General features: G+C 43.9%; 2 protein-coding genes across 2 annotated transcripts in view; one reads left to right on the forward strand and one right to left on the reverse strand.

The window, feature by feature from the left end:
• LOC141131547 (long-chain fatty acid transport protein 2-like) overlaps positions 1–14,906 on the reverse strand; it is a 352,210-nt gene extending 337,304 nt beyond the window's left edge. Inside the window, exons 1-2 of the mRNA XM_073618930.1 lie at positions 14,792–14,906; positions 6,194–6,275 (exon numbers count right to left, since the gene is read on the reverse strand). The gene's annotated coding sequence lies outside the window, so the exon portion shown is untranslated. The remainder of the gene's footprint in view (positions 1–6,193; positions 6,276–14,791) is intronic.
• The window catches only part of LOC141131546 (uncharacterized), an 88,694-nt gene continuing 62,589 nt past the window's right edge, over positions 1,023–27,127 (forward strand). Inside the window, exons 1-2 of the mRNA XM_073618929.1 lie at positions 1,023–1,136; positions 23,265–23,338. Of these exons, the coding sequence (XP_073475030.1) occupies positions 1,102–1,136; positions 23,265–23,338 (109 nt within the window). The 5' untranslated portion in view covers positions 1,023–1,101. The remainder of the gene's footprint in view (positions 1,137–23,264; positions 23,339–27,127) is intronic.

Raw genomic sequence — 27,127 nt, forward strand, 5'->3', positions numbered from 1 at the left:
AAATTTGATGTCAAAATTAACACTGGTCTATAGTGCATGTTCCTACTTCAATACCATAAATAATAATATAATCAATAATTCACTCCAGCAGTATATAATGAGTTTGGAAATTGCAGAGAAATGCTTAAATGATGCATTACAATTTAACTACACCCATTAGATTTTAGATGACTAAAATGAGTTTTAGTCGACTAAAATAACTTAAGTTGACTAAAATGTACTGGAGATTTTAGTTGACTAAAATGTCCTGGAGAGTTAGTCGACTAAAACAATTGCAGAAGATTAAAATGGAACTAAAACAAAAATGCCATTTTAGTCCTTAGACTAAAACTAAAATTGAAATTTGCTGTCAAAATTAACACTGCTTCTCAAGACAGAGTCATGGTTTGTCAAAAATTTTAATAATGAACTTAACAGCACTCGGGGAGGATGTTAAGATTTGGAATTTTTTATTTTTTATAACCCAGCCCTACATGGTGCTTCTACTGACCCTTATCCAAACAAGGGGGTTTCCAAAAACAGTTTAATTTCCTTGTTGAGGTTAATACCTCAACTGGTGGACTCCATTCACCTAATCATGTTTGTTTTAAATTACCGGTTTGCATCAGGGCCTATGTAGGGGTTTCACAACACAATACTAATCCAATCACATTTTTTTTTATTTTGTTAAATAAAAAAAATAAAATAAAAAAGTGGACCTATCTCCAAAATGAAAACGGAATTTTCAATAAATATTGTTAAGTTCTTGGAATTCTGCACATGCCAAGGTGGCATGGCTTTGTGTAAAAGTCTGACAAAAGTGCAAAATCAAGGCATTACGGTATTTTCTTAAAATGTGCACCCTACTAAATCCAGTTTTACCAAATACGTGAACAGTGACATAAGGAAATAAGCTTTCCTTTAATACCATTGTTTGGGCATCACAGGTACTGTAGTGACAAGGGTAGTTGTTTACATAAGAGCCACGCCTGCCTTATTAAGGCGTTACAAGCCTGCCATTGATACACCTGCACAGTTTATATTTGAAGACTTGCAGAGTTACAATTCATTTGTCCTGTTGCTGTACATAGCAAGTTATTGAAGTGGACTACCTACAAGAACATGACGCCTAGGCACTATTCAATCAATTCAAAGAGGTAAGATGACAACAATTTCATGTGAATCTATTATAGTTAACTTTCTTGCATTAAATTTTTAAGTGAAATAATGGTGGCATTAGTGAAATTAGCAAATATACATACAAAAAGATAGACTTTCCTACTATAAATGACAGAGCATTTAGAATATATGTCATATATATATATATATATATATATATTAGTGTATGTAAGATACCAGCACATAAACATTTCCATATTTTAAACTTTTACATTGAAAACAATTTTTTTTTTGTCTTTGACACATTAGTGATCCTTGAGTCCACTTTTAACAATGACAGACAGTTGTTCACACAATAGAAAAGGAATACTAAAATGTGGCAAAAGTCAATATATTGACAAAGCATGCAATTCACAGTTTTGTACAGAACTGCACAAAATGTAGGACAATCCAGAAGGTTTTAGAACCTACCGGAGTTTCAGTTTTGCTACATTGGATTGTTCTCCTTGCCTAGTACACACGATGAGAAACCAGACAAAAAAAAAAATCTGCTTTTGACACAATCCCCAATGACAATTGTTAGTACACAGCTGTTGTTCAAAATTTTCTGAGGGGACAAACACGAGAATTTATCGTACGATATCAGATTGGTCGATTTTTGTTTAATCAGTAGAGTTCTTGTCCGAAAATGCAATACAAATACATTACTTCCGAATTTTTTTTTTCTGTCGTACGAGAATTTTCGGACTTTAGTAACCTAGTCGCATTCAATATGAAGACTAGCATGAAAAAAAAAAAAAAAAAGAGTAGATCATTCCTCCGATAATCTCATCGTGTGTACTAGGCTTTACTCTCCCCATTCTTTCTCATTTTGCTGCAAGCAACTCGAGTTTTGTATAATCAATTGTATGAATTATTGGTGGTAGTAGTAGTAGAGTATGGTAGTGTTAGCCACATAGAGAAATGCAGAAAATTTGGAGATTGAGTGGGGTTTATATAAAGCCTGAAGAGGGATCCAAGTTATCCCAAAAACTGGCATCTTTATTGATGTAAGTTATCCAATGAAGGGTTTTCACTAAAGCTGGGCATACAAGGTTAGATTTTTGTTTAAATTGAAATAATGAAAAATTGCTCATCTGACCTGTTTTGCCATCATTTAATCAACTAATTTCCTCAGAAACCCCCTATAATTTCAGCCAAACCGACTATGTAGGTGGAATTCCAGACATAATAATCAGGTTCCTATACAGTATTTTTCCCAAATAAACACATTCACAGTTAGAATTGAATTTGTTCAAGAAAAAAAAAAAAAAAATTACATCCCGCTCCTTCGAATTTTCTTGTTACTACAGTTAAAACAAATGTCAATTTGACCCTACGACACAACATAAAATCAAAACTTCTGAAAGCTAACAGTTTTGCGCAAAATTTTAGTGGTCAACTTTTAATTTCAAACTAGATGTATGAATTATTGGTCAACAAAGGCAAGCAATTTGTCAGCTTTGGTGGCAAAAATCGTGAAAAGCCTACACCGCTTCCTCCATTCTGAGAGATGGACACAGAGAGAACATTTATCTCATTCTGAATTTGAAACCTTTCACGATGTATCAAAGAGCGAAAAAGCAGGGCAAGGAATCTCCACAACAATCTGCTGCATGCCTCTGATTACCACAACCTTCTGCTGGATATTTTGTGTCCCAGAAAACTTGTCAAAATTGTATGTAATGTACAAGACTTGGGAGTCCTGTAAACATTATCGGGTGTGTGTAAAATATATATATTGCACACACTATATTACCAAAAGTATTGTGACGTCTGCCTTTACACACACACACACACACACATGAATTTTAACAGCGAGCAAGGTCCATAAAGACATGGATGAGTGTGTTGGGGGGGGGGGGGTGGGCTTTAACTGGCCCGCACCTCAACCCAATAGAACACCTTTGAGATGAATTAGAGCAGAGACTGCGCCCCAGGCCTTTTCGTCCACATCAGTGCCTGACCTCACAAATGCGCTTCTGGAAGAATGGTCACACATTGCCATAGACACGCTTCTAAACCTTGTGGACAGCCTTCCCAGAAGAGTTGAAGCTGTTATAGCTGCAAATGGGTGGGGGGGGGGGGGCAACTCTATATTGAACCCTACAGACTAAGACTGGGATGCCATTAATGTTCATGTGCGTGTAAAAGGCAGGTGTCACAATACTTTTGGTAATATATATCTCACTATGCCATCAGGTCAGTATTTCTTTAACATGTAGTTGTGAAATATGTATGTGGTTACTTCCATCTTTTTAATATTCCATTGCTTGCAATAAGCTGAAAGGAAAGTCACTTAAGGTTTCTAATCGTCCATATTTTAACTGCTATGACTTTTACCTTAAAGGAGGGTTTGGATTGGTACATTTGAAGTATGCTTTAATCCACCTGTCACATAACTCATAAAAAGTTTTATTACAAATATGCTTAGTTTGTAAGCCACTAATAAAAGTTAATAACCCGTATGTGACCCCCCCCCCCCCCCCAAAAAAAAAGGCACATATTTGGTGTGTTTATTTACAGTGATATACTGTATATATCTCATATTAAGGGCATTTTTTTTTAATTTCATAACAAGAACTGTATTCAATCCAAATCCTTCTTAGCCCCAGAATTAAAAAATGAAGGGGTCCTTATAACTACCAAGAAAGATTGCTTTTAATCTTTTGTGCTGATAACGGACCATATATGCATCTTGCAACTTTAAAGTGAACTTTTGCTCCATTTTAAAGTTTTGAAGTGGGGCCCAAGAACAGACACCAAAAGATGCCTTCATTACATTTTCTCGTTTGTACTTTTTTCCTCTTTGAAAGTCAGAACTTATTAAATCAAACTAAACTGGAGAGGAACAGAAGAGACTTTGTGGGTAATAATGATAATAGCAGGTATCTTATGGGGTCTACGGTGAGGCAGAATGTTTGACATTGAATAGCTTGGATACAAATTGGCAAGAATTTGGTCATACAAGGGGTGTGCTGGCATCAATATTCAGGTTTTATGACAATACTTTCAATGTGGGTGCAGAAAAGAGACATTCACTTCAAGTACTGGACATCTCCTTCAGTCAGCCTTTACCATGGATAGCCCAATCTTCTGCAGGCTGAGCATACTGCAGCCAGGTCCTGGGGGCTGATACTACTAATCTACGCGACTCAATTAGAGAGATTTACTCACATTCACCGACTGTCATCACCAGGACAGAGAGTGAGGAGAAATGTAAGCTTTTACTGTTATTACCGGATCAAGAGTAAATGGGATAATCTTCCAGTGGGACATCCGCTTTAGTTACACGTGCTTTTCCTAACTTTGGAAAGAAGATTTCCTTTCACTTCCTGCTTGGTTTATTAAACAGGAAGTGAAGTGAAATATCCTAAATGGGAACACAGAGCAATAAAAAGATAACACAGGTTTCAACATTTGCCCACTCTGTTTAAAACCACAAAGAAGAAAATTTGGCTGAAGTTTGACTTTAACTGAAGAAAATGAATCATGGCATCACTGCTGGAAGGAGGATTGAGCCACATGCCTCTCAATAACATACAGCAGCAGGCCTAGACAGTGGTACTTTAAGGCAGAAATGAATAAGAATGCAGTGGCTCACTAGTACTAGACAATGTTTTTGAGCATAGAAGCTGAACGTGTCTTCTGTATATAATTTCCCATTGTTTCTTCTATTACAAGTATGCAAATCCCTTAAAATTACAACTCTTTTCATCTACTCAGCGTCTGCTAATAGCTCTAGACTAGCTCCGTTTTAAGAGTATGACACTAGAAATTATCAATGCCACTTGCTGCTCAGCAACTGCTGTCAAGTTGTTACTTCATGTGGAGAGTTCAAAACTGGTTTTATTATAGAATTGTGAAGTGAATGTTTTCTCTCGGTCCATATAAGTTGTATCCTGTGTTGAGCCCTGATGAAGGGGGATGCCTTGGAAACATGCTGGATGATAGAGATATATATACATCTGACATTTTATACCCATAAATATAACGGCTAAGTTCACCTTAAAAAAAAAAAATGCACATCTTTTTGTAGGTAAAAAAAAAAAATAAAAATGCATTTATTATTTTTTATTAGGAGCCTGTAAAGCCAGTAGATCGTGGGTGCAATGCCAGGCTCTTGCAGACTTTCAGTGTAGGGCAGGCAGTTACTGAATTGCAGGTAAAAGCGCTCTTCTAGAACACTCACCAACGCCTATGTAGTTCATTGAGAACTACAAGCCATCAGCCACCATGGTTGTAGTTAATTTATTCATTCACAGAACTCTGAATGAATGACGCGGTCAGGTGGTCAGAGCCCCTCACGCCTGTGCTGTTTTTAAATTGTGACAGAGGGTGTGAGGAAAGGATTCTACGCCCGCTGTTACAACAGAGGCTGTTGATTTACTAACATGATGATTACGGGTGTAATATGTAGCATATTATGAAAGGTGAACTTATCCTTTAAAATCATCATGGACCCTCATCCATTTTTGGTCTGGCACCCCTTTCTATGGTTTCAGCTACTTTTGGGTGCCCATCATTGGAAGCCTTGCTGTGTGGGAACCACATTACCAGAGTTATTGAGCTTGTTTGAAGCTTTCCTTCATCTGACTACACATGCAAGTCCCAGCGCCTCTTTGAGTTTGTTGTACTGGAAAATATTAGGCCCTATACATGAAATGCATGTGAAAATGTTTTCAGGCTTGTTGCCAAATGCTTGTTTGAGTTTTGTTTTGGCCGTAATTTTTTTTATACCTTCTACTGGTCGGTCTTGACTAGATCGATGACTGCTTGAAAAACTTCCTTGCAACAGCTTTAGGCTCTGTGTCTACAGGCTTTAGTTTGAGATCCTGACAAAATTAATCAACAGTGCATTTTGCCTGTAGCTGACCTCCTTCTGACCTGCATCTAGCTTTCTATAAGCAGCTTTTGCTTTTTTTATAGATTTTATGGAAATGCAAAACCTGTTTGAAGCAAACAGATGCCAGTCAACAAGCTTTTACACTCACATAGTGTAGCAACTTCGTTTTTGTGAAGCATCTGATAGTAAAAGTTTCGCAAGTTCACATACCTTACTCAGCGATGTTTGTGGATCTGTTGAATTTTAATTTTCCATCCAAAGCTTTTATAGAAGGTGTTTATAGGTGGGAAACCTTTACATAAAGAGAAACATAATTACACCATCTTTAGAGTTTAAAATATGCTTTGCTTCTGTCTTCTTCTCAAGCATGCAGTGCCATAGAGAAAAAAACATGATATGACCTATGTATTGATTGCAATGAACCACTTCACCTAGATCCAGGTTCAAACCAAACATGGCCAATGTGTAGTGACAGATATTCACATTAGTAATTTGCTTCATGGGGTAAGCCAATTTGTTTGTAAGCTAGGGGTAAAGTTGGTCCTTTACCAAGCTCAAATAAAGTTACCCCTATCATAATGATATAGGGCACCTTTAAAAAATAAGTTCCATATCAAGGGTGCTATTGATCAATTCACTTAGTGACCTTATGAGATCATATAAAAATGTAAAACAAAGTGTAGGATATACTGTAGAAGCAAGTTAGTTAGGGATGAAAAGGTTTCCTAATTCAGTTAAGTGGTGCCATGGATGCTCATTTTAAATCCAACTGGGCAAGTTGATCACATGTTCAGATGCAATGGATTCCTTATACTATACCATCTCAAAAACTGTGCTTGGAAAATAATTATCCACAGTGAAAAGATATTGATAATATAAACAATAATGAGAAGCAGCAGCTCTACTGCAAGATATTTTCCACAGAATAGATCCTAATATATCAAAAAAGAGCCGCGCTATAAAACAGTGATAATCAAAATATAAAAATCAAAAGAAATCAAACCAAGTACAATTGAATATTACAATGACAACATAAATAACATATAATCTATTGTGTGACACCTGTGTACAAAAGAATCGAAATGCAAATACACCAGTAAAGTTTGCAAAATTTTTTTCAAAAAACGAGAAGTGTTCAGATGAAAGTATGCACATCCGATCACCATTCGGGTCTCCCAAATTGTGACACCACCACCACCTAGGCAAAGATGCAAGCTTACCAAATTTAATGGACCCTCTGATCAAAAAGAGGTCAGATGAGCATATGGCCAAACACCCTGGCCAGGGTATTCCCAAGACTCTCCTTCAGCCTAGGTTCACACTGACAGTGGGAATGAAATTGAAATTGCGAGTTCAGCTGACTTGGGGGGTGGCTTAAGAGACATCTGTGCGGGTTTCTGCACAAATGTCTATTGAAATCACACCCCGAAGTCGCCAAAAGTAGTACATAAAGGACTTTTGGTAATCTGTTTGGTGCTGCAAATGTGGCGCTGCAGCGATTTGGACAATACCATTGCTGGCAATAGCTTCCCCCTACCAGTTCACTGATGCTTTTCTAACAAGTTGATGCCTCAACTTGTCGGAAATTTTTGTAATATGAAAACATAGACATGGCATTTACTGAAAGATCAGATTTAGAAAAATCATTGAAACCGAAAACCTTATGATTACATTTTAATTTAGATCATTTTGCAGAACTTTTATCACAGAGCCATAAAAACTAGAGGAAATTTGAAACATCTTTTGTCACATGTAGTACTGAGTACAACACTCAATCGGCAAAGCTGGATTCAGTGTCAGGTGCTGCAATGGTAAGGAAACCTCTGCATTATATCTGCGCTTGTACAGACTACTCCACCAAATGATATCTAATGTTTCAGTAAGTGAAGGAACAAGGCCTTATTTTTTTTTTTCTTAACTCAGGTCTTGTTCAAACCACAAAAACGCACTCCAGGTCTGTTCTGGATGCGTTTCTGCAAGCATGTTTTTAACGCATTCCTGTGCGTTTTTGATGCATTCCAGATACTTTTTCTTTTTTCCTGTTTTTTTTTCACTGTAGTGGAATGCGGTGCATTTTTGATACGTTTTTGATGCGTTCCAGTGCATTTGTTATGCATTTTACCTCATTCCAGTACAGTTCAGCGCAGGAAAAATGCAGCATGTTCTACTTTTTTTTTCTGGAACGCCCAGGAAGTGACCGCACTGGTGTAAATTATTCCATTGGAAACCATATAACCTACTTTCCATGCATTTTTTGATGCAGAAAAAAAAAAAAATGTACTGGACTGCACCGCCCTGTCCATGTGTTTCTTGCACCTTTACAGATGTTCGCTTACTGACAGCTTACCAGGTGTGTTGCTTCCCCCTGTAATGGGCTGTGCTTGACAGTTATGCCAAATGTGCTGCAAATGGTTTTAACAGAACCAAATAATACACATGCACAGGGCTTTTGTTCAGCCGGAACTCAACGGAACTGCGTTCCGGAACATCTGGCAGCCCTCCCCTCTCCAGGGAGTGACATGTCTGCACAATCATCAGATGCATGTCTCCCGTCCCTGCAGCAGCCTGTCTCACACACAGCAGAACGAAGCTGTCTCCTCCCCCTCTTCCTTCTCATTCAGCTCTATATACACAAGAGAGGGGGAGCAGGAACACGTGCTGACTTCAGGTCTGTACAAACTTTTCTATGCTTTATAGATAGACAGGGAGGAGGGGGGAGAGTGGCTGGGATTGGGAAGGAGGAAACAAAAACGATGTACACTTGGTGGAGTGATTGGGGGATTAGAAGGACATGTACTTTGGTATGAGAAAGGACATATGCCATTAATTTGAAACCTGACAGCCCCTTCCAGCACTAGCCCCCCCTCTCCCCCAGCACATTTCCACCCCCCCTTCCAGCACCAGCCCCCCCTTCCAGCACTAGCCCCCCCTCTCCCCCAGCACATTTCCAACCCCCCCTTCCAGCACCAGCCCCCCCTTCCAGCACTAGCTCCCCTCTCCCCCCAGCACATTTCCAAACGCCCTTCCAGCACTAGCCCTCCTCCCCTTCCAGCACTAGCCCCCCTCTCCCCCAGCACATTTCCAACCCCCCCTTCCAGTACCAGCCCCCCCTTCCAGCACTAGCTCCCCTCTACCCTCCAGCACTGGCCCTCTCTCCCCCCCCATCCAGCACTAGCCCTCTCCCCCCCTTCCAGCACTAGCCCTCCCCCCCCTTCCAGCACTAGCCCTCTCCCCCCCTTCCAGCACTAGCCCTCTCCCCCCCTTCCAGCACTAGCCCTCTCCCCCCTTCCAGCACTATCCCCCTCCCCCTTCCAGTACTAGCCCTCTCCCCCCCTTCCAGCACTAGCCCCCCCTTCCAGCACTAGCCCTCCCCCCCTTCCAGCACTTGCCCTCTCCCCCCCCTTCCAGCACTTGCCCTCTCCCCCATTCCAGCACTAGCCCTCTCCCCCCCATTCCAGCACTAGCCCTCTCCCCCCTCCATTCCAGCACTAGCCCTCTCCCCCCCATTCCAGCACTAGCCCTCTCCCCCTCATTCCAGCACTAGCCCTCTCCCCCCCCCCCATTCCAGCACTAGCCCTCTCCCCCCCCCATTCCAGCACTAGCCCTTTCCCCCCCCATTCCAGCACTAGCCCTCCCCCCCCCATTCCAGCACTAGCCCTCTCCCCCCCCCATTCCAGCACTAGCCCTCTCCTCCCCTTCCAGCACTAGCCCCCTCCCCCCTTCCAGTACTAGCCCCCTCCCCCCCTTCCAGCACTAGCCCTCCCCCCTTCCAACACTAGCCCCCTTCCAGCACTAGCCCCCCCCCTTCCAGCACTAGCCCCCCCCCCTTCCAGCACTAGCCCTCTCCCCCCCTTCCAGCACTAGCCCTCCCCCTTCCAGCACTAGCCCTCCCCCCCTTCCAGCACTAGCCCTCCCCCCCTTCCAGCACTAGCCCTCTCCCCCCTTCCAGCTCTAGCCCTCTCAGCACTAGCCCTCTCCCCTCCCTTCAAGCACTAGCCCTCTGCCCTTCCAGCACTAGCCCTCTCCCCCCTCCCCCTTCCAGCACTAGCTCCCCCTCCTTCCAGAACTAGCCCTCTCCCCCCCTTCCAGCACTAGCCCTCTCCCTCCCAGATATTCTCCTTCTCACAGAGGGCATGATCATGGCATCTGGGACCCCGAGAGATGGAGGACATTTACCTTGGAGGCCCACACAAGCTCCTGCTTGACAAGTTAGTGGAGCCTAGTGCCAGAACTTGTTCAAGCACTGGGCTCCGGGACTCAGCCCGGATTCATGGGACGCTGGGATTTTGTTTAAATCTCAGGACGGTATGGAAGTTTGAATTTGGATTAGAAAGGGGGAAAGGATTTGTGTTTGTGGGGGAAAAGTTTGTACTGGCAGGGGGGATTTAGGTGGGAAGATACAGTATGTGATGGAACTGGGGAGAGGACTTGTGTAGGAGGGGCTTGGAGGAATGAGGACAAGGGGAGAGGAATTGTTCCAGGATGGGGAACATATTGTGCTGGAAGGGGAGATTTGGGGGGGGAGGATTTATGCTTGGGGGATGTTGGGGTGGGGTATTTTTGCTGGGATGAGGAGCTGTGCTGGGATATGGATTTGTGGGGTGGAAGGAGATTTGTGCTGGGAAGAGGGATTTTTTTTTTTTTTTTTTTTTTTTTTTAGGGAGAGCTTTGCAGAGACTGAGTTCATTCAGAGAGGAGTGCACTGTGAAAGTGTATGGGGAAGGGGGAATATGTGCAGAGAGGTAAAGTTTGTGTGCGTTTAGCAGAGGGGAGAGTATTGTACACAGAGGAGAGCTTGGAGGAACTTGTGATGAAAGGGGAGCTGAGAAAGTATGTGTGTGGAGGAGCCTGGAGGAGGGCGAGGTCAGCAGAGAGGAGAGCTGGGGGGGCTTTGTGATGAGAGGAGAGCTGGGGGACATTGATGAGAGGAGAGCTAGGAGGGGATTTGTGATGAGAGGAGAGCTAGGAGGGGATTTTGGGGAATTTGCCTTATGTAATACATTTGGCGCCATTTTAAATCTCTCCTCTAAGGAAGGTGTGGCAGGGGGCAGGGTTTGGATATGGCTGGGGGCGGGGTTTGGGCATGGGTGGGACGGAGAGTTGGACAGAGAGGATGAGTTCCTGCACCTTTTCTCTGAGAAAAAAAGCCCTGCACATGCACACAGGGGGACCACTGCTTCTAGGGTACACAGAGATACATTTCTGCAAAGCTGACATAGCTCATGATCTAGAGCCGCATGGTTGCTAGGGGGAGCACACAGCCCCCCACATGTTTGCCAACTATCAGTAACAAATTCTAATGTATAATAAAAGGTTCTAAACTGCTTCCTAGTCTATATTTGGTAGATCAATGCTAAATCTACCCAGTTGACTGGGACAGAGAGGGGTTAGGAAGTGTAGGTATGTTGAAATCTAAAAGCATTGGTTGTTGGGGGGCGGTGCAGGGCCCCTTGCACTGAGCCAAGCACAATGCAGGCAAAGTTTACAAGTAGTTACCAACAAGTGCCCTAAAAGTGGCTGCAGAAAGTTGATTACTGTTGCTGTCAGAGCATGCACATTGCAGTTCTTCATAATATAGAAGTAAATATCCCAAAATATAAAATACTGTATATGTGCTAAAATCCAAGAAATAAAAGTAGGGGGGACAAATATGTTACCCTTAAGTTATTTTTCAGCTTGAAGCCATAGCAACACCCTAGGAGTGTTTCTTTGGATTTTTGTTTTTTTTTTTCCCTTTAAATTAGTATAATTACAGTACGTAAACTGAACTGTAAAAATGCGTAAATTGCTGCTTTGTATTTGTCACAGCTATTACCAAGAACAAACCATAACATTAAAAAAAAATAGGATTTTTGCACCTACAGTAAAATCCTTTTCTTGGAATCGAGTAAGGGACACGGAGTCTTTAATCTAGTTATACTGCTGTCTACAGTTAAAATTGGACACTGGTAAACAAAAAAAACAACTTTAGGCCAGTGTAGGATAACCCCCTCTACTATCAATAGGCCACAGCTTTTGTTGAAAAGCAGTATGGAGCACATGATTATAAACACTGAGGGATGTTTTCAAAACTAGTAGAAAAATCCCATTCAGGGACACAGGAAGCTTTTAACCTTTGAGATGTTTAAAATCAGTCAAACTGAGGGGTGGGCAACACAGCAAACAAACTAACAGGGAACTGCCGGTGTTCCGTCAGATTAGGCGACCCATCAGAATTGGTAACGGAAGTGATGTTCCGTCGCCGCCATCTTGCTACTCCTTCACAGTAACAATACCCTGCAAAGGTAAAGCATAATGAGCTACTATGCATCGCATAGTAGCCCATTATGTGTCACTTACCTGACGCAGGAGCCTGCGATGTCACCGCTGTCACCTCTGCTACGGAGCGTCCATCTTCTTCCTGGGTATCATGGCTCCAGCGCTGTGATTGGCCAGAACCGCGATGATGTCACTCCCGCGCATGCACATGGGAGCCGCCACTAACGGCATATTGCCATTAGCAGTGGCATGCTCAGTGCGCCTGCGCGCCGCTGTCTACGGCGCATGTGGTGCCTGTCTTTCTGCAAATATCTCCTAAACCGTGTAGGTTTAGGAGATATTTCTTGGACCTACAGGTAAGCCTTAATCTAGGCTTACCTATAGGTCAGTGGTCTGTAAGGGTTTACAACCACTTTAACAGGAAACTGAGCATATGTAGTGAAATACAGTATTTGGAAATTCATTGGACTGTTTTGTTGAATTATAAAAGCAGCACTGTTTTGTCAAATTCAACATCTAAACAGTCCGTTGGATTTCTAAATACTGCATTTCACCATATAAGCTCAGTTTCCTGTTAAAAATAACTGTGGAATGCAAAACTTTGGTGGGTGTAACAAGATGTCCACTTTCCCCCTTCTCTGTGTATCTTTACTGTGGAGGAGTGCGGGGTGTAGCAAGATGGCGGCGATGAAGCGTCACTTTCGTTACCAATTCTGACGGGTCACCATATCTGACGGAATACCTGCAGCTCAAATAAAAAAAAAAAAACACTTCAATGACCTTACGCCCAAAGCCGGCATCAGAGGAGACTGCAACATCTACCTGGCAGAACTTACAGAACATATGAACAGTTTCTGGAAAACAAATTCTTTATGCTGAATAGTCTAAGAAGCACTCACAGGTATAGTGTGTGTGCCTTGATCGGAAGGGATGGAAACTGATTCTTGAAACCATGAGCTTAGATGATGATCTGCTTGAGCCACCTAAATATCATGGAACAAGAAACCAGTGCACATTTATGCAGGTCCTTCCAACATTACAAAAAGGGAATTTGTCTTCCTGAAAGAAGTGGTGGGCTCTCACAGTCCGAGGCATATCAAGACAATGGAATTAAATGTCCTTTTGGTGAACTGGACAAAGAGACAGGAGAACACAATCCTAGTTAAGGTGAAAGGCAGAAACTGACTTGGGTAAAAAGGAATGCCTGGGCCGCAACATCTTGTCCTTATGCAAAACCAGAAAATGCTGCCTTGCTGGATAAGGCCACCAATTATTATAGTCACCTCACAGAGGTGATGGCTACCAGAAGCACCACCTTGTGAGTGAGAGTAGGGAGGGGAATGTCTCTAATGATGCTTTCTGAAGTGCAGAGGGAAACAGATTCAGATCCCTCAAAGTTGCAGGAGAGCAGATGGGTAAGCTAACCCCTTTTTCAACATTTTTAATCAGAAAGTAAGAGGCTGATATTCTTTGAAACAGAATATAAAAAAGGCAAAAACCCTTGATAGTGCTGATAGCCAAATGCTGGTCCAGACCTAGCTACTGGAAGGAGAGTGGTCGACCCACCAAAAACCTCCAGTGGCAAAGCCTGGCAGAAAAGACCCTTCTAGAAAGTATCTGAAACTATCCCCTTCCCCAGCCCAAAACACTTGCATAAACCCCTCAGTGACTGACCTGGGTGAAAAAAAATAATTCACAACCCACAAACTATCTTCTCACTCCATCCACTGGGAAAAACTCTTCAGTAGCAGTCAGAGGCAAATCTCAGCAAACACAGATAATACCAAACAAGCTCAGCTACAGCATATCTACCAACACTAAACTTAAATTAGCACACTCCAGCTTACAGCAGGGTCCCTAGAGATAATGTGGGCTACTATAATATACGCATCGTTCTTTCACTATGCATTTCATAAACAAAAAAGCCGGAACATGTTAATGAACTTTACTACCTATAGTTAAAAACACTTTTACCATGCTTTTTTGTATTTTCTGTTTACTATTCTGAAAATTTTCAAATTCAGCAATGAATATCTAAATAATGTAGCATTATTGAAAATGGATCTACACTCGTGTCAGCAATGCTATTCATTTTTAGGTGTAGCTGCTTTAGATGGTAAATGCAGAGCATAGGCAGCAAGGCAGAGCTGCTCTAATATACACATGTCTCCAACACCATTCCTAAATGAAACCTTAAAATATAAAACGCCATAAAAAAAAAAACATTCTCAGTTTTTGACAGAGTGGGGAAGGGCTTACTTTTAAGTTCTGTCCTAGTGACAACATTGATACCAGTCATGAAATGAAGGAAAATCTGCAATGCTGATCTAGCAAATTTTTTTTTGTCAAAGCTTAATTGAACAAGCTGAAGTTAGAAGCTGATTGACTACAATGTACAGCTGCACCAGATTTTGCACTCTCCAGCTTTAGAAAATCAACCCCACTGATTCCAACGTATTTCAAAAAGGAGCTTGCAAAAAGAGGTAAATCTCAAGCCTTTGACCAATTAAAAATATTGTTCAGCTCTTAATCATTCAAATTTCTACTCACCAGCCAGTAAATTCAAAGAGTGTTGATTCCCTGACAGGTAAAATGTGAATGACAAGTCACGCTTTGTTAAAGGAGCTAAATAATTCCACAACACAGCCGCCTTTACTCAGTGGGGTCCTAAGGTCAGGTAATTAATGAGGCAGAGTTACAAATATTACAAGACTCAATAGCACCCCTTAATGGACAAAAAGGATAATGCAACTTAACACAAATTGGTTTATTCTTATATCTTGTTTATTCTGTGCAATTGCAGTTGTTTGAACAAAAAGTAACACAAGATTATGACTGTTTCATGTCAATTACTGTAAACAGCCATTGTTCACTTGTAGGTAAAGCAAGTTTGTCGCTTTCACTGGAATGGGTCACATTTGCAAACTGGGATTTCTCGTTCTTCAGTGGGAAATTTATATCTAAGTTTAAATACGGCAAAATGTTTCAGTGGCCTGGCCTGGTCCTCTTTTGACAGTTGCATCCCTTTATTAATTTTTCAGCCATTTCTTAGTGAGTACCATGATGCCTAAGGCTACTTTTACACTGCAGCGCGCGGCCATTAGCGCTAAAGCCCCGCTCGCTTTTCGGCCGCTAGCGGAGCACTTTTAACCCCTACTAGTGGCCGAAGAAGGGGTTAAAAGCGTCTGTGTTGCAGCGCTTCTGAAGCGCTGCCCATTCATTTCAATGGGCACAGGGTTTTGGGAGCGCTAAATACAGCGCTCCCAAACCGCCCCAAAGATGCTGCTTGCAGGACTTTTCCTAACGTCCTGCAAGCGCATCGCCCCAGTGTGAAAAGTCACACTGAAATTAATGAGAGCCGGTTTTCAGGTGGTATTTAGAGACTATTTCTAGCACTAAAACGCCTGAAAACCGCCTCAGTGTGAAACTGGCCTTAGGCTAGGTTCACACTTAATTACTGAGGTTCACAGTGTTATAGCATGCATTATTTTGCACAAAATGAATCAGCGGGCACACACCTCAGTGGTCCAGAAATTGGACCTGTACCTTTTTTGACAGCGCAATGCAAGTTAGTCCTGTGCAGCGCACCTCTGGCAGTGAGGCGCCACAATGTGACAGTGAACAGTGCCTTCGATTAAACATTCTCTGTGGGGAAATACCTTTTTGACGCAGTTTTTTTTCCCTCGTAAGCCAGGTGATACAGACTGCTACATACGATTGAAATAAAATCATAACCTAGAGCTCAACTTAGAAATCTGCAGTAATGGTATATACAACCACCAAAAGACAATGGGGGGGGGGGGGATAAGCAGTGCTTATGCAGTATATAAAATCAAAATGATTGCATACATGCATAGATCTGCAGTCCACAAAGCCCATAAATCCACACAGACTTTCTATTAGAGATGAGCTCAGAGCATGTTCAAAATCCCACGTGCTTGATCCCCCCCAGGAAGCCGACACGGCACACGGCTAATCACAGGCAGTGAGACATTTCCCGATATGTGCAGCTGCGAACCGGGAAATGTCAGACTTCCTGTGAATATTATTATTATTATGCAGGATTTATATAGCGCCAACAGTTTACGTAGCGCTTTACAATATAAATAGCGGTGTGCAGTGTCGGCTTCCTGGCGGGATCAGGCATATGGGATTTCGAACACGCCAAAGCCCATCTCTACTCTGCATTCACACTTGTAGTTGCACCGACTTTGGAGTGCAACTTTGACGCAACTTTGGATGGGAGCAACTTGGATACAACTTTGGCTTTGACCAGTGATGATGGGCAACTGTTGCATTGTATAACATTCAGGTACGACTTTTATGCAACTTTTGAGGGTTAACATTGAAGTCTATGGCCCTCAAGTTGCATGAAAATCCGAAAGTACCAAAGTAGTGTATGAACTACTTTAAAGTGGTTGTAAACCCATTACAACCACTTTAACCTACAGGTAAGCCTAGATTAAGGCTTACCTGTAGGTGCAAGAAATATCTCCCAAACCTAAAAGGTTTAGGAGATATTTGCAGAAATAGCAGCACCGATGTCTGCGACGCATGCGCCGTAGTCATCGGGCGCAGGCGCACTGAGCGTGCCGTTTCTGACGGCAATCATGCCGTTAGTGGCGGCACCAGCACGCATGCACGGGAGTGATGTCATCGCTGCTCCGGCCAGTCACAGAGCATTTTTTTTCTGCCAGTAAATACCTTATACAACCCAGTTCCTATTTCTTGTCTGGTCATTAGTCTAGGCTTATGACATCATATACAGCTCTCTCTCTCTCTCTCTCTCTCTCTCTCTCTCTCTCTCTCTCTCACTCTCATGAGTGTTTGCCAGGAAAGGAAAGGAGGGGGGATGAGTCATAAGAGGGCCAATGAGACCTGCAGGACTGCAGCGTTGGAGGTGTGCCTCTGTGTGTCTGTGTAAATCCAGGAAGTGAACAATCAGCAACTTCAGCTGCCTACAGTTAAAATAGATGCAGCCAGACTCCGTGGAGGGAGATTTCTGCAGCATATTTGGCAAGTACAGAATCACAGTATATATAAAATAATATGCAAAGTGGTTGGAGGGAAGCTTCAGAATGGCAAAGATGTTATTACAAATTATGTGATCAGACCACAGTTCCTCTTTAAGCAAAAAAATGCATATTAGATTACCTGTGTGACTGCTTTGTGATCTGTGCACAGGTATGGGATTCACTGAATAATTAACAACTTTATGTAGCTTTCACATACATTTTATGATATGGAAACTTGTACTTGTGACCACTGTCTAAAGCCCCGTACACACGATCCTATTTTCCAACGGGAAATGTTGGCTGTCAGGCTGTTGGCAGAAAATCCGACCGTGTGTATGCTCCAACGGACAATTGTTGTTGGACTTTCCACCAAGAAATGTTGGCTAGCATGTCTTCAAATTTTCTGCCAACAAATGTGTGTTGTCAGATTTTCCGATCGTGTGTACACAAGTCCGTCAGACAAAAGTCCAAAGTACAAACACGCATGCTCGGAAGCAGAAGCGATTGGTCTTGTAAACTAGCGTTTGTAATGGAGAGTTACTGTAACATTTGTGACGTGGCAAATTATGAAATCTCCAAATGCAGTGCACAATTCTCTTCTTCTTTAATGGGATAATAATGAAGCTGCTTTGCTGGTGATACTGATGGAGTTTTTGCAAACAAATTTTCAAAGGCTTTTTTTTTCTAGTGATATCAAGAATAATATTATTATGTTTTTATTTTTTGTTTTTAATTTGTGCAAGTACCACAACACCATTATCCCCTATGTTGGTGTCCCTTGTCAATTTTACATTGTATTTTTTAAAATGTAACTGCCTACTCCCAAACTGTCATTTGAAGTAAAACACATAGCCAAGTATTATTCTACACAATTTTTTTTATTGTGCATTAAAAAAAAAAAAGAAAAATTAGACATGCTATCTGCCAATAGAACTTAACCAAAAAGTGCATTCTATGCATCCAAAAATATAGAAAATATACCAAATCAAATCATTATTCAACCAAAAAAAAAATAATGTCAAAGCAATAACTCCAAGGCCAATAATAAATAACACGTTATCTCCTCCGGTACCGCAACATGTCTGGTTGACAAACCGCCGTTTAGAAACAAACTGAAAAGCACAAAATGAAAAGCGCTTAAAGAAGAATGGGAAAAGAAAAGCGCGAATCAACACTCACCAAACTTCTACTAACACAAAATTAGCAGAAGGAGCCCAAAGGGTGGCGCTAAAGAGCTAAAAAACCACGTAGTACGTCTAGTACATCACTACGTTCGTAATTGTTGGGCAACATTTGTGTGACCGTGTGTATGCAAGACAAGTTTGAGCCAACGCCCTTCGGACAAAATTTCACGGTTTTGTTGGCGGAAAGTCTGTTTGTGTGTACGAGGCATAAGAGGAAATATCCTACATATTGGAAAGATATTCTCTTAGTTCCTGTTGAGAAAACAGGAAAGGAAGTAAAAGGAGATCTCCCCAATGAGACATATAGGAAAAAACCTGACAGTGGATTAAATTTTTTTGTCCTAAAAAAGTTTATGGTATACCTACACTTTAAAATGTAACTGTAATAAAAAATATTAAGAACATGCATTTTTTTAACGCAGAAGAGGCACGTCTTTTCAGCATTAAGGCTGGGTTCACACTGGTCCGACAAACGCTTCGACATTGGGAGGTCATGTCGCATGACGTGTGAAATTCAATGTTTCCCTATGGGAGCCATCCTAACTAGTCCGACACAAGTCGTTCCGACTTTAGAAATGCTCCCTGTACTACTTTGGTCCAACTTTGATCCTACTTCAGCCCATTGACTATCATTGAAGTCGGATCAAAGTCGGATCGCCGTCTCGCATGATCCGACTTCGGCATGCGACTTGTGCTCAGATGATCTTGAGGGGGAACTCTGCGCTAAATTTTAAATAAAAAACCTGCATGGGTTCCCCCTCCAAGAGCATACCAGGCCCTTGGGTCTGGTATGGACCTTAAGGGGAACCCCCTACACCAAAAAAACAGCGTGGGGGTCCCCCCCAAATCCATGCCAGACCCTTATCCGAGCACGCAGCCCGGCCGGTCAGGAATGGGGGTGGGGACGAGCGAGCGCTCCCCCCTCCTGAACCGTACCAGGCCGCATGCCCTCAACATGGGGTGGTGGGTGCTTTGGGGCAGGGGGGCGCCCGGCGGTCCCCCCCTCACCCCAAAGCACCTTGTCCCCATATTGATGAGGACAAGGGCCTCTTCCCGACAACCCTGGCTGTTGGTTGTTGGGGTTTGCGGGCGGGGGGCTTATCGGAATCTGGGAGCCCCCTTTAATAAGGGGGCCCCCAGATCCTGGCTCCGCACCCTTTGTGAATGAGTAGGGGTACATTGTACCCCTACTCATTCACCTAGGGAAAAAAGTGTCAATGAAAAAACACAGTACACAGGTTTTTAAAGTAATTTATTAGGCGGCTCCGGGGTCTTTTTCCAACTTCGGGGTCTTCTTACGACTTCGGGGGTCTCCCTGGCATCTCCTCCCGGTGTCCGGGTCTTCTGCCGGCTCCTCCGCTATCTTCTCCCGCTTTTTTGCTAGCGGTGGCCCAGACTTCTGCCTTCTTGTCTTCTTCATTCTTCTCTTCTTCCGATGTTGACACGACGCTCTCTCCAGCTGGTATGCTCTCTGAGCTCTCCGCGATGGACTTATATAGGCGGTGACCCCGCCCCCTTATGAGGTCACAGTCCCGGGGCATGCTGGGACTGTGCCATCATAAGGGGGCATGGTCAACATCACCCGGGATTGTGATCTCATAAGGGGGCGGGGTATCCGCCTATATAAGTCCATTGCGGAGCGCTCAGAGAGCATTCCAGCTCGAGAGAGCATCGTGTCAACATCGGAAGAAGAGAAGAAGGAAGAAGACAAGAAAAAAGAAGGCAGAAGTCCGGGCCACCGCTAGTAAAAGAGCGGGAGAAGATAGCAGAGGAGCCGGCAGAAGATGCGGACACTAAGAGGAGACACCGGAGAGACCCCCAGAGTTGGAAGAAGACCCCCGGAGTTGGAAGAAGACCCCCGAAGTCGGAAGAAAACCCCGGAGCTGTAAAAAGTTACTTTAAAAACCTGTGTACTGTGTTTTTTCATTGACACTTTTTTCCCTAGGTGAATGGGTAGGGGTACAATGTACCCCATACTCATTCACAAAGGGTGGGGGGCGGGATCTGGGGGCCCCCTTATTTAAGGGGGCTCCCGGATTCCGATAAGCCCCCCGCCCGCAGACCCCGACAACCAACGTCCAGGGTTGTCGGGAAGAGGCCCTTGTCCTCATCAACATTGGGACAAGGTGCTTTTGGGGTGGGAGGGGCCCGCACCCACCACCCCATGTTGAGGGCATGCAGCCTGGTACAGTTCAGGAGGGGGAGGGCCGCTTGCTCGTCCCCACCCCCATTCCTGACCAGCCGGGCTGCGTGCTCGGATAAGGGTCTGGTATGGATTTGCAGGGGACCCCCATGCCGTTTTTTCAGCTTAGGGGGTTCCCCTTAAGGTCCATACCAGAGGATGAGGAAATGAGGATGAATCTTACAAGCTATAAATTTAATTTGTGCTTTATATCTTATCTCTTTACTGTATTTGCTATTTTTTTAGTTAATCAGGACAGTAAGAACTCCGCAACCTTTTAGGCTTCATTCACACGGCCACAAAAATGTTACTGATCTTATTATGCATGTTTTTTTGGGGTTTTTTTTCTAGCAAAAATTTCCTGCATAATGACCAGTAAGACCCCTTTCACATTGGGGCGGTTTTAAGGTGCTTTAGCGCTGGAAATAGCCTCTGCTAAGCGCCTGAAAACCGCCTCCCATTCATTCAAGTGTGACTTTTCACACTGGGGCGGTATGCTTGCGGGACGTTCAGAAAAGACCAGCAAGCAGCATCTTTGGGGTGGTTTGGGAGCGCTGTATACAGCGCTCCCAAAATGCCCTGCCCATTGGAATGAATGGGCAGCTCTTCCGAAGCACCTGAAAAGTGCTTCGGAAGTGCCGCAACACAGGAGTTTTTGGGGTTAAAAGCGACGCACTAGCAGCCGGAAAGCGCAGCTTAAACAGAGCTAAAGCCCCGCTAAAACGAGCAGCGCTTTATCCCTAACGCGCCCGCGGCCCCAGTGTGAAAGAGGTTTAAATACTTGCAAAATTGTCTTGTTTTCATTCCCACCTGCATTCTAAATGTGCCGAGAGTCATGTATTGCTCTAGCTCTTCAACATACACAGCATGAGGTGGCAAGTGGTCACATACCCATTTACTGCTTCCTGTGTCTGTGTCCGGGCATATAGGAAAGGCACCCAAGAGGGAAAGAGCAAATCCATTTCCACCATTCCAACATCAATGTTAACCAAAAGGTGGCCCAGGGGAACAAAACCTGTATTTCAAGTAACATCTGATTAAAGTTGATAGAGGAAAATGCTTTGAAAAATGAAGTTTGCTTTCTCCCTTATCTTTGCCAAGGGTTGGTATGGGGAATTAACCTACATCACCAGTATATACATCCTAATATTGTGTATTGTTGCTACTATGACATCTATCAAGTTGTGTACATAGCTCTCAAAGTTGTGTTTTCCATATTTTTTGAGTAAGGCTTACATTTTAAGAACTCTTTTTAACTTCCTAAATTTCAAGGACAATGTTGGCTACTCTTCTGTATTGCACACTTCTAGTCTCAAGCCAATACATTTTTCCTGATCAGCTCTTTATCATCTTTGTGAAAAACCATGATGTCACGTTCCTAGAGATTTAGAAAGCAATTGCAAAGTGCCTGCCCAGCATCCCAACCTCCGGCTGTTTGCCTCTACTTATACGTTAAAGTTGGTCATACACAGAGCTAATATTGGCCAGTTCCTGATGGACCAGATGAAATTCACTCCATGAGTTTCCCTGTTAGCACCCTCCCACCCAACATCATTTCACTGAGAAATTGAAGGAGTTGGGTACCTGCGTACAATCAGATGACAGCCGCAGGGGGAGATTTAACCATCCATGCTAACAGAAAAAAGGCTTTGTATGTGTGGCCAGTTTAGTGGTATAACTAACAACAGATTACTCTAAAGCCCCTTTCACATGGGCCAGATCTGTTTTTCTCAGCAGTTAATCCCCTGCTAAGCTGAGCGGAGCGGGCGGATGACCAGTCCATGTCCGCTCCGCTTATGTAGAGCAGACACATGGACACAGATCTGCTTCCATTTGTTTTTGCCGGTTTGGGTTGGGGTTGGAGGTAGGCAGGTGTAAACGGACAAAAGTCTGTTTACATCTGCCACTCTATAGAGGAGAATGGGGGATCTGATTGGGTCGCCTGTCTGTTTTTCAGGTGAACCCAATCGGACCGCTTGTATAAAAGAGGCCTAAGACTAAAGCTGGGTATACGCTAGTAGATCCTTGAACAAACATTTGTACAAAAATTCTCCATATATTCAACAGCTTGATGAATGTCATCCAAACGTAGTTGAAAATTTAATTTGCTTTTAACATCGATTTTGAAATGAATGAACTTTACCAATTGAAAACCACACGCACTGTCAAAAATTCATTCGTTCAAAAGAAATGAAATTTTCTTGCCACTGTAGTCAAAAACAAATGTCAGTTTGACCCCACTAACAATTTAAAATCAAACACAAGTTATTAAAATGAAACATTTTGAATAACGACCTACTAGCTATATACAATATATGCAGCTTTAGTGAATGCTTTTCCTAAGTGGTTTTGGTAGTATTGGCTCATAGAGTCAGTAATAAGTAATTATTAAATGGTCATTTTCACAAGCTTGAGTCTTCCAGCTCACATTTTTGAACCCTGAACCTGAAGAAACAAACCTACCACAAAATGTAACTTAATATAGCAGTTTGTAATTATTATAAATACTGCCAAATTATCTAAACAATCTAAATTTCAGATCATGCAAATCCTGTTTATTGTAACAACGCATCTTTGTTAAGCATTACTGTCTGAATATTTCGTAAAACATAAATGTAAACATCCTAAATATTTTTTCATAGGAACTGGAAATGCAATACTGTACCTCCAATATTGAGTCTGTGGAAGTCGGCTATTGTGACACTTGTAATCACAGGTAAGACACGTGATATGTGTATATCCACCACTGGAGTTTTTTTCTTTAACTTTTATATTAATTTTGAATTCACTTACAGTAAAAGCTTCTGGGCTCAACCATCATCGAATACTTTAGTCAAAAGAAGCTAGAATGCAAATTGCCTACTATCCTACAGTACATCTGATGTAAGGGTTCCTTTTCACTGAGGAATGCTGCTATTCTATCCTGCCCTTTATGCACTTCTTGTAGGCTACAGACTATACTATCCATAGAAATGGTTATGCCCTGGTGTGCATAAGCTAATGTAGCCAGAACTGGGTGTAAAAATTTAAAGCGAAGTTTGGCCAAAGAGTTACCTACAAAATAAGTCACAGTATACTTGTCTCTCTTGTGGCCATGTCTCCTACCTTCACTCAATTCCAGACCTGAAGCCCCTGCCATTGTATTTGGCATTTGACAATTATAAGAGTGTTGGATGCCTGCGTCTTCCACAATGTGCAGTTATTTCATCTTCCAACCTTTATTTCACTACAAGACACAGTAGCGATGCAGAGGTCGGAGAATAGAACCTGGGAATAAAGGCTTTCAAAACTCCTGTAATTACTGATTGCTGATGAGTCTAATAATGACACTGATCGAATCGATAGTAGGAGACATGGGCAGCTGAAGAGGTAAGTAAACTGTGTCTTCTTTTGCACGGAACTGCTTTGGTCAAATGTTTTGGGTGATAACAAAGTCACTTTAAGATACAACAGTTACACAGCAGCTGTTATAGTTCCTGTTTTGCCACACACATTATCTGCTTGCCGTACAAATGACTCTTCAATTTAAAAGGTTGATCCACCAAAAAGTCATATTTTAGGTACAGCCCAACAGTTACAACTCCCTGCCATATTTCCAGACTTTGTGCTTTTTTTATCTGGATGTTTTGGGTGTTCCTGCCTGCCTTTGTGTGTTACAGCGATTTCTGGTGAACTGGAAGTCAAGAAAAAAAAGGATACCTTGTAGGCAGGTGCAGTCTACCTTCTCCACTGCAGGTGGCACTATTCCGCAGCAGCACTGCAGTTAGAGAAGAAGTAAAGAGGAACATGGTTCCTCTATGGTTTCCTGGGTCACTGGGGAAGTGATCTACTTGGATGTTGCTGCACCATGTGACTCTAGCAGCCATCTTGGATCAGGCAGATCTTTTTTAAGGCCCTGGCTGGCAGTTTTGGCATGCATTTTGCACGTTGGTAGAGTAGGGACAGGTACCCCACCTGGTAGGGACAAAAATAGTGGCAGGAAAAGGTTCCCTACAAGGAGGGAAAGTGTAGGGCTCCTAACTTCTCTGGACATCTGCCTGCTTGGGCACGAGATGGCCAGGCCGCATTCTACCCCTCTCTCTACAGGCACTGTCTGTTTGTCTGTCTGAATCCTGTTCTCTACACGCTGTTGGAACTGTGAGTGTTCCTGGCTAGGCTGCCTTCCCACTGGGTTGTTTGTGAACTGTCTCTGCATTGTTTCAATACAAGTTCTTTCATTGCACTAGGACTAAATGTATTATTGCCGCCATACCACGCTGCACCCCACCTACAACCTGACCAACTGAGACCCTAAGAGAGTTAAGAAATTGTCAGGTGGTTTAAAGTGGTTGTAAACCCTTACATACCACTTTTACCTACAGATAAGGCTTACCTGTAGGTACTGGAAATATTTCCTAAACCTGCACGGTTTAGGAGATATTTACCATATACGCTTTCTCCAACATCATTGGCGCATGCGCATTTCTACAGGGCCCATGCCATAACTGTCGGCTCCCGTGACTCTGGCCAGTCACAGAGTCGGAATCTACGGCCTCAGAAGGAAGAGGGGTGAAGATGGTTGTGGCCAGCAGCGGGGACATAGCGGGCTTCGTTTGCAGGTCAGCGGCACATAATGGGCTAGTATGTGATGCAATTACATGCAATGCTAGTATGTGATGACAATTACCAATACTAAAATATTAGTTTTGTGTGTGAATTGACCCTCAGGCTGGGTTCACACTGGTCCGACAAACGCTCCGACATTGGGAGCTCATGTCGCATGACGTGTGAAATTTAATGTTTCCCTATGGGAGCCGTCCTAACTGGTCCGACACAAGTCGTTCCGACTTTAGAAATGCTCCCTGTACTACTTTGGTCCGACTTTGATCCTACTTCAGTCTATTGACTATCATTGAAGTCGGATCAAAGTCGGATTGCCGTCTTGCATGATCCGACTTTGGCACGCGACTTGTGCTCAGATGTTCTTGAGGGGGAACTCCGCGCCAAATTTTAAATAAAAAACCGGCATGGGTTCCCCCTCCAAGAGCATACCAGGCCCTTGGGTCTGGTATGGACCTTGAGGGGAACCCCCCTACGCCGATAAAAACGGCGTGGGGGTCCCCCCCAATCCATACCAGACCCTTATCCGAGCACGCAGCCCGGCCGGACAGGAATGGGGGTGGGGACGAGCGAGCGCCCCCCCCCCTCCTGAGCCGTACCAGGCCGCATGCCCTCAACATGGGGGGTTGGTGCTTTGGGGGAGGGGGCGCGCTGCGGCCCCCCCACCCCAAAGCACCTTGTCCCCATGTTGATGAGGACAAGGGCCTCTTCCCGACAACCCTGGCCGTTGGTTGTCGGGGTCTGCGGGCGGGGGGCTTATCGGAATCCGGGAGCCCCCTTTAATAAGGGAGCCCCCAGATCCCGGCCCCCCACCCTATGTGAATGAGTATGGGGTACAGCGTACCCCTACCCATTCACCTAGGAAAAAAGTGTCAATTTAAAAAAAAACACTACACAGATTTTTAAAGCATTTTATTAGACAGCTCCGGGGGTCTTCTTCCGACTTCGGGGGTCTCTCCGGTTCTTCTCCACGCTCTCCGGATCTTCTGCCGGGCTCCTCCGCTCTCTTCTGCTCTTTTGCCGCTCTTTTGCTAAAGCGGAGGAGCCCGGTCTTCAATCTTCTGCCTTCTGCCTTCTGCCTTCTGCCCTCTTCTCCTGATGTTGACACGACGCTCTCTGGGGCTAGAATGCTCTCTGTGCGCTCTGCTCTGACTTATATAGGCGGTGACCCCGCCCCCTTATGCCGTCACAGTCCCTGGGCATGCTGGGACTGTGACGTTTTAGGGGGCGTGGTCATCACCCGATGACCACGCCCCCTAAACCGTCACAGTCCCAGCATGCCCAGGGACTGTGACGGCATAAGGGGGCGGGGTCACCGCCTATATAAGTCAGAGCAGAGCGCACAGAGAGCATTCTAGCCCCAGAGAGCGTCGTGTCAACATCAGGAGAAGAGGGCAGAAGGCAGAAGGCAGAAGGCAGAAGGCAGAAGATTGAAGACCGGGCTCCTCCGCTTTAGCAAAAGAGCGGCAAAAGAGCAGAAGAGAGCGGAGGAGCCCGGCAGAAGATCCGGAGAGCGTGGAGAAGAACCGGAGAGACCCCCGAAGTCGGAAGAAGACCCCCGGAGCTGTCTAATAAAATGCTTTAAAAATCTGTGTAGTGTTTTTTTTTAAATTGACACTTTTTTCCTAGGTGAATGGGTAGGGGTACGCTGTACCCCATACTCATTCACATAGGGTGGGGGGCCGGGATCTGGGGGCTCCCTTATTAAAGGGGGCTCCCGGATTCCGATAAGCCCCCCGCCCGCAGACCCCGACAACCAACGGCCAGGGTTGTCGGGAAGAGGCCCTTGTCCTCATCGACATGGGGACAAGGTGCTTTGGGGTGGGGGGGCCGCAGCGCGCCCCCCTCCCCCAAGGCACCACCCCCCATGTTGAGGGCATGCGGCCTGGTACGGTTCAGGAGGGGG

The sequence above is a fragment of the Aquarana catesbeiana genome, linkage group LG03 (assembly GCF_042186555.1).
Source record: "Aquarana catesbeiana isolate 2022-GZ linkage group LG03, ASM4218655v1, whole genome shotgun sequence".
NCBI classification, from domain to species: domain Eukaryota; kingdom Metazoa; phylum Chordata; class Amphibia; order Anura; family Ranidae; genus Aquarana; species Aquarana catesbeiana.